This window comes from Acomys russatus, chromosome 18 (assembly GCF_903995435.1).
Source record: "Acomys russatus chromosome 18, mAcoRus1.1, whole genome shotgun sequence".
NCBI classification, from domain to species: domain Eukaryota; kingdom Metazoa; phylum Chordata; class Mammalia; order Rodentia; family Muridae; genus Acomys; species Acomys russatus.
Genome location: NC_067154.1, coordinates 61,314,569 through 61,330,856, shown reverse-complemented (window position 1 = coordinate 61,330,856; position 16,288 = coordinate 61,314,569). Strand labels below are relative to the sequence as shown.

The following is a 16,288-nucleotide window of genomic DNA, read 5'->3' as shown; positions in this document are numbered from 1 at the left end:
GCTCATTGCAGGGCTGCAGTGAGGCATAGCCACTAACTGGTTTTCTTCCCTGTGTTGACGCCATAGTGTGTCTTTGTAAGGTAAAGCACGCACTCTTGTGGGAAGTGCCCTGTGACAGCCAAGTAGAGCCAAGACAAGGCTCAAAAAGGAGGCAGGTGAAACCTGAAGAGGGTTACAAAGAGAAAAGGAAAAGTAGGGTGCAGGGGTTCAGAGCATTTCCCGCTCTTCTAGAGGACCTGTGTTCAATCCCAGCACCCCCGTCAGGCAGCTCACAACGGCCTGGACCTCCTCAGGAGCCTTAAGACGTGACGACGCAGGGAGACCACTGTGGGCAGCCTTTCTCCAGCTGGTCTAGCGTTGGCTGGAGTCCCACTGGGCTTAGAGAGTCTGGCCTGGGTTTTCAAGAGCTCTGGCGGGTTGACTGGTGCCACTGTCCATATACAAAGAAGAGCTGTGAGTGGTTTTTGTTTTTTCTTTTTTAGTCATTTAAGAGGCGGTTTTTCCACCTGATTCAACTTGGTGATGGATCATATAATTTGAACTTTTATAAAGATGAAAAGATCTCCAAGGAGCCCAAAGGATCCATATTCCTAGATTCCTGCATGGGTGTGATCCAGGTGAGTGTGGACAGAATCCTGTCCAGTTTTCTGGTCTGCAGTGGGACTGTGGCTGAATGGGCAGACTTAGGGAATTGCTTCCAAACATGGCTGTGATTACAGAACATTGTGATAAACAGGAGTCCTCTAATGGGGGAGGCTTTGTTGTTAAAAACTGGTTTTGATAAGCTAAGCGTGGTGGTGCACGGCTATAGTCCCAGCACTCAGGGAGGCAGAGGCGGGCAGATCTCTGTAAGCTCGAGGCCAGCCTGGTCTACAGAGCAAGTCCAGGACAGCCAAGGCTACACGGAGAAATCCTGTCTGGGGAAAAAAAATAGGTTTAATGACATGCACCTATAACCCCAGTCCTCAGAAGAACACGGCACAGACGGGTCTTAGGTTCAAGGTGAGCCTGGGCTGCATAGCACCCCACCAAACTGAGATGTCCACATCCTGACATGGAGGCTTGTTCACGCATGCCACAGTCCACAGTGTGGGAAACACAAGCTGGCTGGTGCGTCAGGGTCTGCCTGAGAGATTTCAGAGCGAAGAGCATGAATGCAAAGAGGTCTGTGTCAGTGAATAGTGCCCCTGTCACCTAAACAGTGGCCAGATTCAGCATCACCAGAGACGCCTCCCTCACGGTGACACTGGCCTGCAGCTTGGCTCTGTAAGGAGCATGTGTAGTGGGGCTAGCGTGAAGGCATCAGGGACATAGCTATCTGGTTTGACCATAGGTCTTTGTTTTGGGGTTTACATTCCTAAAATTCAATAGCATCTTCATCCTCTAGTGGGTACCCTCATCTCATTTCAACAGGGAAGGGCTGAAGTGCACCCCTGCATTTACCTCTGCATCCCTGCACTCATCCCTGTACCGCTGTACTCACCCCTACACCCCTGCACTCACCCCTGCACCCCTGCACTCACCCCTGCACCCCTGCACCGTGCACCACTGCATCTCCACCCTGGCTCCCTGATGCTGTCATCTGCAGCTTCCCTGGTAGCAGGTGCTTACTCCCCACTGTTTGTTAATGGCTTCCATGCGGGAAGGCGAGGTCACCCTTCTGCTCTGTTCTAGACCAATGACTTCCTCCACCCTGCAGAGCTGCTCCCAGAGACCCTTGCTCCTCCCCTCCTCACTGTGTAGGGTTCTCCGCCTCCACTTTATGAGACAGGGTCTCAGGTAGTCTAGGCTGGCCTCAAAACGAGTGAAGGGTGACATGTTCCCCCCCCTCCCCCCCCGGTTCTTGCTGCTTCTGCCCCCCAAGCGCTGCCACGAGAGGCAGGCGCCACCGTGCTGGCCGAGCTCTGTACCAGTGACCCACAGCTCCAGCTCCCTCCTTCCTTCCTTCCTTCCTTCCTTTCTTTTTGGTTTGTTTCTTTGTTTATGTTTTGTTTTGTTTATTGTTGTGATTGTTGTTTTTAATTTTAGAGGAGACACCCTCTAGTGTCTGCCTAAGAAACTTTACGTAAATGGTGACTTTGAGTTACTCTGTCTGCAAATATCTTTTATTCTAGTTGTTGGCTCACCTTTTTCTTTCTTTCTTTCTTTCTTTCTTTCTTTTAAATGCTATGAAGTTCTTTGACCTCAGAAACATCAAAAGAACTGCAATGTCTTCACAACAGCATTTAGGTGTTTAGGGGCAGCTGGTGCACTTCTCCTCCCGTTTTTGTGATCATCTGTTTATAATTAAAAATAGAACTGTTGATTATTAAGGAGGGGAGTGGGGTGATGGTGAATTCCATGCCAAGCCTGTGGGTGGATTCAGCTCTCTCTCCCACCGCTGTACAAGCTTTGGGAACAAGTATAGTTTGTCAGACTTGTGAGGCAAATGCCATTTCCTGCTGAGCCCCTCACTGGCCCCTCATCTGAGCTTGTATTTTCTGAAATTTTGGCAGATACACAAATAGAAACTAGACATAACAGATGTGGGATTTGGGGAGTTCCTACAATGTTTGTCTGCCTGCTGCTTTCACCTTATTCTAGAGACTTTCCCACACGGTCCGTCTTCTGGTCTTCATGAGCTCTGGCGAGGTGGCAAGCACCATGTTTGAGTCTCTGTTCTGGGCCCTTTACAGATGCTCATAGCCAGATGCTGAAGTCAAGTACTCTTCGCTTGTTTTCTCCTACTGGGGCTCACGGCCACGCTTGCCTTACTTGAGTAGAGTATTTTCATCTGATTTGTGCAGCGCTCCTACAATTTGGCTTCATCTAGGTCAGAAGCAGAAAGTCAGCCAATCAGCACTCCACGTTAGAGCGTGTGAGGCCCAGAATGGACATGAGTGGCAGGAGACACAGCAGCCGGGAGCCTGGGGACAGGGACCTGCCAGTCACCGAGTCACCTGCTGCGGCTGATGAAACTGGACGAGCTTCTGAAACAGCCAGAACAGCATTTTAGTTAGATCTTGGCATCTTCAGCTATTGGAGACCCACAAGCTACAGGGCAGGACCCCAACCACAAGCCATTGTCTGAGGCTGAGGCCGAGATTGTAATGTGACCACACAGTCCCTGAAAGGTGTCCTCAGCCAACGGCCAGTCGGGGGATTCTTGGCCTGCAGCCCCTCCTCTGCTTGAAGCTGCCAGTGTGAATAGCACAGTAAATCAAAGCAGCCGGTTAACATGTTAATAAGAAGTATCAGAGGGATTCATTAATGACAGTTTATCAGTTTTCTGTGTCAGATTGCCAAGCTTTGGTTTCATTTGTGTGAAGCTGAGAAACCTTCTAGTTATTTATTTTTTTTAGCTGAATTTTCTGGCATAGTTGAAAGCAAAGCTAAATATATTTTTCCAACCTCATTTTGAAGTAGGAAGTGATTCTTTTCATTTAACAAAAGTGTCTTGTTTCATGTCTGTGTCACAGTGCACAGATGTTTGTAAGCTGGATAGAACTAACCAAGCCTCTAGCCTCTTGGGAATATTTCAGACTCGGAGGTCTGACATCAATGTCTCTCTCTTCCTGTAGATTCTTTTTGCAAGTGTAGCTCATAGCTCATAGCATTTCTCATTTGTTAAACTGCATGTCTTCAAAAGAAGAAAACAATTTCCCTTTTATGCTTACCTGCAACTGAAGCCCATCCGTGGTAGCACACACCTACAGTCTCCGCACCTGAAATCCTAGCATTTGGGAGGTAGAGGCAAGAAGTCCCAGAGTCTGAAGTCTTTCTTGGCTGCCTAGGAAGTTTGAGGGTAGCCTAGTTTACATGAGTCCCTGTCACCACCACCACCACCAACAACAAAACCCAAAAAGTTGTGATTTAAGGGTTTTGGAAAACAAAATGCTTTGGAATTTTACTTTGTAGTTTTAAATTTTTTGTCACGTGTATTTATGTATATAAATGTACATGACGCTGCGTTCCATAAAGAGCTCTTGCTATAGGTGTATATTGTATGTTGACACGTTTCTCTCTCCTCTCACCCCTCCCATACCCTTCTTTGAATGGTACTTACAATAATAGGTGTGTGATGAATAATAGCAATAATAATAATAATAAAATAATAGTGTGATAGTAAAATAATAGATTACTGCTGTGAGTTGAAAGAAATGCCTAAGGAGAAAATTTAGAGATAGACCTGAAAGATGGAATTTAGACTCTTAAACCCCAATAGTAACTTAAAGCCACTGGGGTCAGATAGACATGTATTGCAGATGAAGAAAATGGGTCTCGGAGAGGACAGCTGAGAACCAAGGCCTCGTGTGTTTTCTTCACTTTTAACTTTTAACCCTCCTATGTTTGAGTCCATCCCAGCCGTTGGCTTCTTCTCTGATTCCCACCTTTGCGTTTAAGTGAACCCTGAGGCGGCACTTACTGAGCCCACAGCAGATGGTCTGCGCACAGTAGTTGGATGGCCTTGCCCAAAGGAACACTTAGCTTTAGGCTCCAAAAAACTGTGCTGCAGAAGTAACGGCCTTCAGGAGAGTCACCTTGTGCCTGGGCACTACCCTGAGAAGCATGTTCAAACTGCAGACACGTGGATAAGATGTTAGCGGGTGTTGGGGTGTTCTGCCCCCCCAACAGCCAGTGGGAGTTTTGACGCCTCCTCCAGCCTGTGTGTGCTGTGTTCTTCAGAGATGAGTCTGTCTAGTGTGGTGAGCCTCGGGGGTTTGTCTCCAGGACGTATTTGTCAGTGTCTGGAGATGCTTGACTCATAGCTGTTCCACTAACATGTGGTAGGTGGCAGCCAGGTTGCTGACAGCATAGCACAGCACGCAGAATAACCCACCCACCACCACCACCCCCCACCATGAAAAGGGTGATGGGCCGGGTGGGGCAGCACCAGGCGGGCTAATCTGGGTCTGCACTTGTTTATCTTCCATCTGGAAACGGACATGCCGACTGTGAGGCGAAGAGTCCACACCCTTTAGGGTTAGTTATTGAAGGGAAGATTCCAGATGGGTAAGCTGAGGGCATTGCTAGGTGCTGGTCAGCTCTTAGGAAGGCAGGAGTGCCACACAACACTTCTCAAATGCCTGTTGTAAGACTGTGGAGGCTACGTCAAGAAAGAGAACGGGCAAGCTCTGTCCTGAGGACCTCTGTCCATTGCAGGGGCAGGCAACACATAAGTCAGGTATACAAGAAAGGTGATGAGGCCTGAAAGATGGCTCCTGGTTAAGAGCACAAGTCTGTTTCCCAGTACCCATGGCCGCTGTCTGTAACTCCAGCTCCAGGGGCTGATGCCTCTGGCCTCCATGGGCAGCTGCACACATGCATACATACACACACACACACAAACACATAACTAAAATAATACAAATAAATCTAAAAGTGAAAAAAAGAGAGAACAGCAAATGCTCTTAGTTACCGAGCCACCTCTCCAGCCTCTGCATGTGCTGCTTTTGCAGAGGACCCACCCAGGTTTGGTCCCCAGCACATCCCTGCTGACACACAACCACCTGAACTCCAGTCCCAGCGCCTCTCCTGGTCTCTCCCGACCTCCCCCAGGACAAACCACACGGATGATGCGCATACACACACGCCAGCAAAGCCCTCATACACATAACTTAAAAATAAGAAGATGTGTAATTATCAGATGGGAGGGGAAGAGTAGAGGAGGTGGCCTATGATGCGGGCACTTGGGGAGGGAGCTTGCGGTTTTAAAGAACCATCTGAGCCAATAAGAGCGCATCGCGCTAACAACCAGGGCGGGTTATCTTGAGCTGCTTCCCAGTGTGTCTCTCCTCGGTCTCCCTGCAGAACAACAGAGTCAGACGCTTCGCTTTCGAGCTCAAGATGCAGGACAAGAGCAGTTACCTTCTGGCTGCGGACAGCGAGGCGGAGATGGAGGACTGGGTCACGGTTCTCAACAAGATTCTCCAGCTCAACTTCGAAGCTGCCATGCAAGAAAAGCGAAACGGGGACTCCCATGAAGGTGGGTAGGTCCGGCTTTCTGCAGGTCACGCTAGGTGGCCACTTTTCCCCGGGAAGAAGGAAAACTATGAAGGCCCAGGGGCGGCAAGCCTTTGTCAGAGGGTGTGCCGGCCAAGACTTCGCTCACATTAGACTTTCTCCCCTGAAGCCAGGCGAGGGTGCTACCCGCAATCCCGGCACTTGGGGAGCAGAGGCTTTGAAGGAGCCCCTCAGCTGTTTAGGGAGTTTCAGGTCAACTGGAGCCAAATAGCGACCCCCATTCTCAAAAATCCAAGACAAACAAAAAGAAGAAAAAGAAAAACCTTGATGTTGTTTGTGAAGGAAGTAACATGAACAGCCAGTATGGGGGAGGGCCAGGCCCGGGTGTGAGTCAAGAGTGTCACGTCTTAGTTATGTGACCTTAGACACCTGACAGTGGCAGTAAGAGGGAGGGCTGTGACTCAGTTGGTAGAGCTCTTGGCTTCCATGCGTGAAGCCTTAGGCTCCCAGCACAGCACAGACCCTGTGTGGTGGCACACACCGGTAATCCTACCACCTCGGAGGTGGAGCGGGAGGGTCAGAAGTTCAAAGTCGTCCTTGGCCCCCTAGTAAGTTCAAGGCTAGCCGGGCCTACAGCAGGCTGTCTTTAAGTAAAAAGAAAAGTTTTCAAGTAATAATAAAAGAATGTAGCCCCAGCCACTGGCCGGGAATCACTCTTTAAAATAGGAAGGTCACTGTTGCTGGTGTCACCCTTTGCAACCTTCAAGGCAAAGTGAAGACGACAGGGACCTTCCCCTGGGCTGCAGGGCAGTAGGCCCATGTGTCTGATGTATGCACTTACATGACTCCCAGCCTGGCTGTTCCCCACATTACCCAAGAGTCTGATAAAAGCCAAACGCTGTGGGCTTGGTCCCACCAAAGCTTCTGATTGGCTGTGGCTGGAGGGATGTTGCACACAGCTGACATCAGCATGGGGGAGGGGGTGCTGCTAAGGGGGGACTTCAGCTGGACGCCGGTCTTGGTGTCACCACCCTGCCTGCTGGGTGTGGCCCTGAGCTGTTCAGGATGTCCCTTTCAGGCTTGGGAGCCGCTGGGTCCGTGTCCTTTGTATTAAGTAAGACAGTTTCAACTATACACAACTCAGTTGGTCTCTTCTGCTGTTTAGATGATGAACAGAGCAAGCTGGAAGGTTCCGGTTCCGGTCTGGATAGCTACCTGCCTGAGCTTGCCAAGGTGAGGTTACTCTAGTGCCCTCCCTCCGCTGGGTGCTGAGTGTGTCCCATTTGGTGGCTCTCCTGCAGTAACGTCACTGTTGGTGTGACTGTCACTGTCTGCTCCCTGGCGTGAGGTATAGTGACGCTTCAGTCTGTAATCCAGAAAACACCCTACAAAGTATGCTGCTGTTTTTTTAAATGCTGCCATTGTGTTTAATATATTAGCACAAATACTGAAGAAATAACCAAAATACATACTTCTTCTATGTACACCCAGTCTCTCCTACTTAGGCTCCTCCTACTTAAATTATGTTTGTTGGCCTCTTAGTTGATGCTGCTGTTGCTGTGAAAACAGCGTGACCAGAAGCAGCCGGGGAGGAAAGGTTTACTTCAGCTTACAGCTCTCGGCCCCACTCTTCACTGAGGGAAGAAGTCCTGGCAGGAACATGGAGGAATGCTGCTGACTGGTTTCCTCCTCCATGGCTTGCTCAGCCTGCTTTCTTAAAGCACCAGGACACCAGCCTCTAATGGCTCTGTCGGCAGTGAGCTGGGCCCCCTCAGATGACCTAGCTCCTGTCAAGCTTATATAACTGAGGCAGCACACTGAGCACTCCATCTTACTCAATAGCAACGGTTCCCAAGGGAAACCAGAGGATCTGCCAAAGTTACAAAACTCGTTCCTGGGTCACCCGAAACAAACAGAACATAAACAGACAACAACAAAGAGAGACTCTAAGTGCATTTTGTAATTTTGAGAAACCCCAGTCACTGAAAAGCACAATAAAAACAAAAACAACACATTACCACTGCCCCTGTCTGTGCTGTCACTGCCCCTGTCTGTGCTGTCACTGCCCCTGTCTGTGCTGTCACTGCCCCTGTCTGTGCTGCCACTGCCCCGTCTGTGCTGTCACTGCCCCTGTCCTGTGCTGTCACTGCCCCTGTCCTGTGCTGTCACTGCCCCTATCCTATGCTGTCACTGCCCCTGTCTGTGCTGTCACTGCCTCGTCTGTGCTGTCACTGCCCCTGTCTGTGCTGTCACTGCCCCTGTCTGTGCTGCCACTGCCCCATCTGTGCTGTCACTGCCCCTGTCCTGTGCTGTCACTGCCCCTGTCCTATGCTGTCACTGCCCCTGTCCTGTGCTGTCACTGCCCCTATCCTATGCTGTCACTGCCCCTGTCTGTGCTGTCACTGCCCTGTCTGTGCTGCCACTGCCCCGTCTGTGCTGTCACTGCCCCTGTCTGTGTTGTCGCTGCCCCTGTCCTGTGCTGTCACTGCCCCTGTCCTGTGCTGTCACTGCCCCTGTCTGTGCTGCCACTGCCCTGTCTGTGCTGTCACTGCCCCGTCTGTGCTGCCACTGCCCCGTCTGTGCTGCCACTGCCCCTGTCTGTGCTGCCACTGCCCCGTCTGTGCTGTCACTGCCCCTGTCTGTGCTGTCACTGCCCCTGTCTGTGCTGTCACTGCCCCTGTCTGTGCTGTCACTGCCCCGTCTGTGCTGCCACTGCCCCGTCTGTGCTGTCACTGCCCCTGTCTGTGTTGTCGCTGCCCCTGTCCTGTGCTGTCACTGCCCCTGTCCTGTGCTGTCACTGCCCCTGTCTGTGCTGCCACTGCCCTGTCTGTGCTGTCACTGCCCCTGTTTGTGCTGTCACTGCCCCTGTTTGTGCTGCCACTGCCCCTGTCCTGTGCTGTCACTGCCCCTGTCCTGTGCTGTCACTGCCCCTGTCCTGTGCTGTCACTGCCCCTGTCTGTGCTGTCACTGCCCCTGTCTGTGCTGCCACTGCCCCGTCTGTGCTGTCACTGCCCCGTCTGTGCTGTCACTGCCCCTGTCTGTGCTGTCACTGCCCCTGTCCTGTGCTGTCACTGCCCCTGTCTGTGCTGTTACTGCCCCTGTCTGTGCTGTCACTGCCCCTGTCTGTGCTGTTACTGCCCCTGTCTGTGCTGTCACTGCCCCTGTCTGTGCTGCCACTGCCCCGTCTGTGCTGTCACTGCCCCTGTCTGTGCTGTCACTGCCCCTGTCTGTGCTGCCACTGCCCCGTCTGTGCTGTCACTGCCCCTGTCTGTGCTGTCACTGCCCCTGTCCTGTGCTGTCACTGCCCCTGTCTGTGCTGTTACTGCCCCTGTCTGTGCTGTCACTGCCCCTGTCTGTGCTGTTACTGCCCCTGTCTGTGCTGTCACTGCCCCTGTCACAGTCACAGAATCCCCTGTGCTGCTCATGTATATTCACCATATATGTGCACATGTATATTCACCATAAAGACACTGTAGTGATTTCATATGTTTGCGAGTCGCTTTACTGTTTATTTTTCCATGGTGTTCAATAATATCACACTAAGCCCTGTTTTGGGTGCAGACCTGGCCAGTCATTTTTATTACTGTATAAACATGTCGGGCTCTTTCAAACTTTCTTATTCTGAGCAATGCTACAGTGAAGACTGTGTCCTGATCTCCCGTGTGAGCGGATGTGCATCATTCTTGTCTTCACTGTCCATTTTTTCTTTGCGTTATTGACTTTCTTTTTTTTTTTTTTTTTTTTTTTTTTAAATAAAAAGTGAAATGGTGCTGTACAACCCACATTTTAAACACTATAATAGAAGCATGGTGTGTCTGTATAGAATTGCAAACAGACCTGCATTCACTATTGACCTTTCTCAATATAACCCTCCTTCCTGGCTGGAACTTTAGGTGGTTGTTTTTCTTCAGGACTTAGCTGTTTCCACAGAACCTTTTTAGCACCTGCCTATTAAAGCTAACTTTAGAGCCCTCACTGTCGCCTTGCCTAGCCTGGAGGACTTTAGGCATCTGGCTCCTGTGTTTATCCTCTGTGTGTGTGTGTCTCTCTCTGTGTCTCTGTCTCTGTCTCTGTCTCTCTGTCTCTGTCTCTGTCTCTCTCTCTCTCTGTGTGTGTGTGTCTCTCTCTGTGTGTCTCTGTCTCTGTCTCTCTCTCTCTGTGTGTGTGTGTGTGTGTGTGTCTGTGTGTCTGTGTGTCTGTGTCTATCTATCTCCCCCCAACCCAGGGCCTTCTGTACATAGCAAACCACTACTCTATGACTGAGCTGCATCCCTGACCCGTCTTGTTAGGAAGTCCGGCCATCATTTGACACCCATATGCTTTGTTTGTGGATGCTCAGAGTGCCCCCACAGCGGCATGTGGATTCTGAGAGTGCCCCCACAGCGGCATGTGGATTCTGAGAGTGCCCCCACAGCGGCATGTGGATTCTGAGAGTGCCCCCACAGCGGCATGTGGATTCTGAGAGTGCCCCCACAGCGGCATGTGGATTCTGAGAGTGCCCCCACAGCGGCATGTGGATGCTCAGAGTGCCCTACAACGGCATGTTTGATCTGCTTTGTGTCTTAGTTTGTTGAAGCAGGACTTTAATGCAGTCTAAAAATCAGAATGGTTACTTAAGATGAAGCTCAGGTTATTTGAGCCCAATGTTGGCTATTTTATTTAACATCTGTATTTCCAAGCCAGGCAAGGTGGCACATCCTGGGGAGGCTAACATAGGAAGAGTGAAAGCTCAAAGTTAGCCTGGGTTGTAGCAAGAGCTATCTTAAACAAAGCAAAGTAAACCAACAAGGAATCCAATTTTTTCCCTATTATGATATATAAGAAATTTAGCTTTGTCTTCTGCTCCCTGACCAATATAATCTTTGACATAAAAGGAAAAGGAAAAGGGCAAAAAAAAAAAAAAAAAAAAAAAAAAAAAAAGCATATTGCCACTCTCCCAGGGTATTACCATGAGGATTGTTGGAAGTGTGGATCTGTCAGTCACATGTGTGTTCCGGCGGCGGCACTCAGAGGTGTGCAGTGTGAGGGCCAGGCTCTAAGTGGAGTCTGCGTGCCTATGCCTGGCCCCTTTGTGGTCAGCCTGGCTGTTTATCACCATCTGCTAGAGTGCCTGGGATGTGGCGAGCATGGGGCCTGGCTAGCTAATGGCCATCCTGTTTTCAGGGGGCAGGAGTTCCATGCTTACAGAGTCCGCTGAAGTGTGCGGAATGGGGCAGGAGGGATGCAGGGAGAGAGGGAAGGGAGGGTTTGATGGGAGGCTCAGCCACACTGAAGCCTGTGGAGGACGGCGGCGGGGCAGAAGGCAGCTGGAGGTGCCGGTCAGTGGCAGGCTGCCCTCTCTGGACAGCCCGTCATTGTCTCCATCATCCTGTTGCTCTGGCTTCTGTTCTCCGTTGTGACTGAGACATAGCCAAACAGGATATGTCTGACAGGAAGTTGTTTCAATGCAAAATAACTCGTTTCATCCTGGAATATTATGGGTTGGTCCCATGATATGAGTAAAGTGGGCTTGGATTTTTGGGGTTGGCTTGTACCTGCAGCACGGACGTTTTTCCTGTGCCCACAGCAGGGACATGTTGTATTTATCCTACATCTGAATCTCTTCTTCCTGCTGTCTAGCATGGAGTCCAACCGCTCCTATTGTGAATACAGCAGAGCGCGCACACAGCATCTCTTCCTCCTGCTGTCTAGCATGGAGTCCAACCATTCCTATTGTGAACGCAACAGAGCGCGCACACAGCATCAGTCTCATAGGTATTTGTATTTGAAAAGCCCGTGTGAACTGGCAAATGGGCTTCTTGACTGAGCTCCTTTCTCTGCTTGCTTTGACATGAGATGGCACTGGGGGGGTCTAGCATGAAGAAAGCCTTCACCTCCCTGAGTGCATTTTCCTCGCTGTGTGTCAGGGGAAGTGCAAACATTCGCTGACTTTGTCACCTGGTGTGGTTTCCTGTGGCTCCAGCTGCTGCCATTCTGTTTCTTTATCACTTTATTTCTAAGTCAAAGAGCTTTTCTTTGCAGGTAAGTCTTCCGTAGTGGAATACAGGACAGGGTATATGGCGTCTGCAACTTACAGTCTCACTGAGTCTGAGTAAGAGCTGGGGCCGTGGTCACCGGGGCTTGTGGGAACCCATGTGGTTTCCTGGACACATTTTTATAAGAGTTTTGAAGCCAAGTTTGTAACAAACACTTCCTTTTCTAAGTCCCAAGCCAGAAACCCATTCCGTTATTACACGGCGGGGCAGGCTGTGGTTTGGCAGTTGTTCCGTGGCTAAGCTAGAATGCTCTAGCCTAGCTTTGTGCTTGAGGTGAAATGTTAGTCCTTTTGAGTTAAATGTCACAGATGCAGCGAATATGTGTGTTAGCTTTTTAAATTAAGAAGTAGATCAACCGGGGGTTGGTGAGATGGCTCAGTGGTTAAGAGCACCAGCTGCTTTTCCAGAGGACCTTGGTTTGTTAGGCTCCTTGCACCTACATGGCGGCTCACAGTCACCGTGTCTCTAGTTCCAGAAGTTCTGGTACCAACTCCTGGCCTTCATGGGGACCAGGAGTGCACATGTTCACAGATATGCATGCCGAATTGTTTTTATCTCATTTCGTCTAAATGACTCAATAGTCAACACTGTGTTTTTCCTATAGTATGCCTGTGAAATAAATAAAATGGGTCATAGATTCTTTCCACTTCAGATTGTTTTGTCTGCTCACACAGACTGAGGTGCATCACTGTCTTTTTTGGAAGCATGCTTGGTCTGTAAGTAGCGAAGGTGACGGCCGCAGTTTAGCGTCTCCTGCTGGGATGGTGATATCTGTGTGGGTTGAGTGGCAGCTTCTGGGAGGGTCACTCTGCTCTTGTCCACTTTCTTCACATTCTTTTCTCTACTGAGCCTAAAATAGAAAGCAGGCCGTGGCAGAATGGAGCAAGGGCTGTCTGAAGGAAGTCTCCTACAGCCACACTACGCACTGACTGACCACAGGCTATTTTCAGAGCAGGACCGCACTCTGCCGCTCCGAGGTGTGCTCAAGTACACAGTCTTGGGATAATTCTCTTAACAGCTGTATTTTTGTGGGCACTCAGGCTATGAAAGTACACATTATAAGTATCTTTACTTAGCATTGATTAAAAAATTACTTTTATACTTCCTGTCAGTAAAACGACCCCACGTTGTATAAAGAAGTTAACATTTCTTTTTCATGACTGCCTTCATCTTTCTGAGAACTCTCCAGGAGTACCTCTGATTCCTCCTGCACCAAGCTGAGCACGAATGTGTGTGTGTGCGTGTGCAAGCTGAGGAGGGATAGAACGTGTGTGTGCACTGCAAGCTGAGCAGGGATAGAACGTGTGTGTGCATGTGCAAGCTGAGCAAGGATAGAATGTGTGTGTGTGCATGTGCAAGCTGAGCAAGGATAGAACGTGTTTGTGCACGTGCAAGCTGAGCAAGGATAGAATGTGTGTGTGTGCAGGTGCAAGCTGAGCAAGGATAGAATGTGTGTGTGCATGTGCAAGCTGAGCAAGGATAGAATATGTGTGTGTGTGTGTGTGTGCAGGTGCAAGCTGAGCAAGGATAGAATATGTGTGTGTGTGTGTGTGTGCAGGTGCAAGCTGAGCAGGGATAGAATGTGTGTGTGTGTGTGTGTGTGTGTACAGGTGCAAGCTGAGCAGGGATAGAATGTGTGTGTGCACATGCAAGCTGAGCACAGGTAGAATGTGTGTGTGTGTGTGTGCACGTGCAAGCTGAGAGGGATAAAATGTGTGTGTGCACATGCAAGCTGAGTAGGGATAGAATGTGTGTGTGCACATGCAAGCTGAGCAAGGATAGAATGTGTGTGTGTGTGTGTGTGCGCGCGCGCACGTGTAAGCTGAGCACGGATAGAATGTATACATACATGTGCAAGGTTTATACTTCCTAAAGGTGTGCTCATGATTTGCCTCTTATTTTCACAGTTTTTTTTTTTTTTTTACTACCCAAATATATGCCCTGGGTGTCTCTCAGGTTGGCAGAGGATGTGGTCTCTCTGCAGAATAAGTTTGTGATGGACCTTATTTTCTGTTTGGGTTTCTGCCTCATCTTTGACCTATCCATTTTACTTTTATTAAAATATGAGTTTCTATTTAACATTGAGACTTTGGAAAGATGACTCAGGCCCCTGCCACGGCGCCTTGTCTTTGGTGAGCACAGCTAATAAAAGCAGTTATTTGTTATTTCTTGTGTGGTGCTGGGGATTGAAATGGAGGCTGGATATGGGTCTGTTGTTCCAAATATTTATTATTTCCTAGGTGAAGCCTCACTGTCCTTGAGCCATGTCTTTGTTTCCTTGCTCCCTAGACACGTTTTCACCTGATAGCGCCTTCACCCACCATGTATTTTCCTTATGTTTGACACCTCATTCGGGGCCTTGGGAGGGATGGAGGGACGTTAAGAATCCGGTCTTGCTTTGTGTCTAGCTCATGGCCCAGTTGGCTGTGTGAGGAAGATCAGGATCTGCCTTCTGCCTGGGTGCCAGAGGGGGCCGTTGGGAGGCTTTCTGTCTAATTCGACTGCTAATACCTATTTATCTTTCTGTGTATCCACCCCTATTTGCTCCCCGGTTCTGTGGAACTCAGAGTGGTTTTGCCAGCTCTATAACCATCTCATCTCCTGGCACAGTCAACTTAGAAAGCAAGCAGCTTCCAGAAGGGCGCAGGCCGTTGTGTCTGCCATTAGAAGTCTGAGGCTACAGTCTCGCCCTTGCCAAAGGACTCAGTTCAGAGGTCGCCTGCGGGGCTGCCTGCCGCCTCCAGTCCTCATGGCTTCCTAGGGAAGCTCCCAGGCCATCAGCGGCGTGTTCTGTGTTAAGAAAGTGAAGGGGTGGGCGAAATGAAGGGAGACAGAGAGAGCCTGCCTCCACCACAGCGGCACAGTCTGCACGGGCAGGAGATGTCAGCAGTGCCCCTGACCTCCAGGAAGTCACTCCTGGCCTGCACCAGGACAGCCGTTCCTGGGGCGAGAGCCTTTGCCATCATCCTGGGCATTCTTTTTACTTAGAAGTGAACAGGCCGGATAGGGAGGCCGGGTAGGGAGGCCAGTGTGCTCGCAGAGCAGCTTATGGATGTCATTGCATTTACAAGTAGGTTAAACATGGTCATGGGGGGTTGAGTCATAGCTGAGGACCTATTATAACAATTTAGTGGCTGAAAGGTTAGTAAGATTCTTAACTTCTCATTGGCTTCAGCTAGAAACACAGTAGTAGGCGTGGCTGAGCCATCAACAGAGAAGGCAGCCCCCTTCTCCACTGCGGCTGTCACAGGCCCGCGTCTAGGGCGCAGAGCTGACTTCTGTCCTTGGGGAAAGTAAGAAGTGAGAGCATTGTAGTCGAAACTCCGCATTACCTGTGAAAATGAAAAATAAATACCTGGGACTGCCAAAAACAGTGCACTACAGGCACGGTGAGTGAGGAGGCTAAGGTGGCCTGAACACTGTGAGTGTCCGGAAGCCTCTTTCACGTACCCCCTTCAGACCCCGCTCCTCCATCGTCACCTGCCTCCATAGCTGTGTCCCCCTGTGGCTCCTCTTCTGCCTATCCCTTAGAAACTCACCTCCACCCCCTCTGAGGAATCGTATCCACCCCAAGACTTCCTCAGCTGCACGCTGGTGTTCCCAAGCCTGTCACTCAAGCCCGTGGCTGTCCGCTGAGAGATTCCAGTTGGAAACCTCGACATCTCCTCAGGGAGTCTGCGCCTGTGCTGTCTGTCCCCCAGCGTTATGGCCGAGCCGCCCAGGCCACAGTGCATACCTCTGGGTTGGCGTGCCACCGCCTCCCAGGGACCAGGCAGGGTTGTCTAATGCGGGTCTCTGTCTATTGCTGTGAAGAGATACCATGATTAAGTCAAATTATAGAAGAAGTCTACCAGGTGCTTGCTTACAGTCTGAGAGGGCTGGACTTCCAGGGCATTGTGGCTTCGGACAAGGCAGTAGGTGGGCAGGCCTGCTGCTGGGACAGTAGCTGAGAAACTCCATCTTAGTCCACACGCACAAGGCTGAGTGGAAGAAAGCCAGCGTGGGATGGTGTGGATATTCAGAACTTCATAACCCACCCCACAGCCGCCACTGCAGCGGTGCACTCTGGAAGGCAGAGGCAGGCGGGTCTCTGTGAGGCCAGGACGGCCAAGGCTAAGCAGAGAAACCCACCCCACGTGCTGCACTCCTCCGACAGCCCTTCCCTTCCCACCTCCACCGACTGGGGACGAAGCGTTCATGAGCTCCTTGGGCCGTTCTCATCCAGGCTGCCACAGGAAGCTTTGAGACATACTCAGATACCTGGGAGGTGAAAATGGAAAGCAGAGGGTTCTGTTAACTGTAAACTGTTT

The 16,288-nt window shown here is 50.3% G+C and overlaps 1 protein-coding gene across 2 annotated transcripts in view; it reads left to right on the top strand.

Moving 5' to 3' along the window:
* Dock9 (dedicator of cytokinesis 9) overlaps positions 1–16,288 on the top strand; it is a 276,731-nt gene that overhangs the window by 156,330 nt on the left and 104,113 nt on the right. For both annotated transcript variants that reach the window (XM_051160989.1, XM_051160987.1), the window contains exons 7-9: positions 483–617; positions 5,791–5,965; positions 7,109–7,176. In XM_051160989.1, coding sequence (XP_051016946.1) covers positions 483–617; positions 5,791–5,965; positions 7,109–7,176 — 378 coding nt within the window. The remainder of the gene's footprint in view (positions 1–482; positions 618–5,790; positions 5,966–7,108; positions 7,177–16,288) is intronic.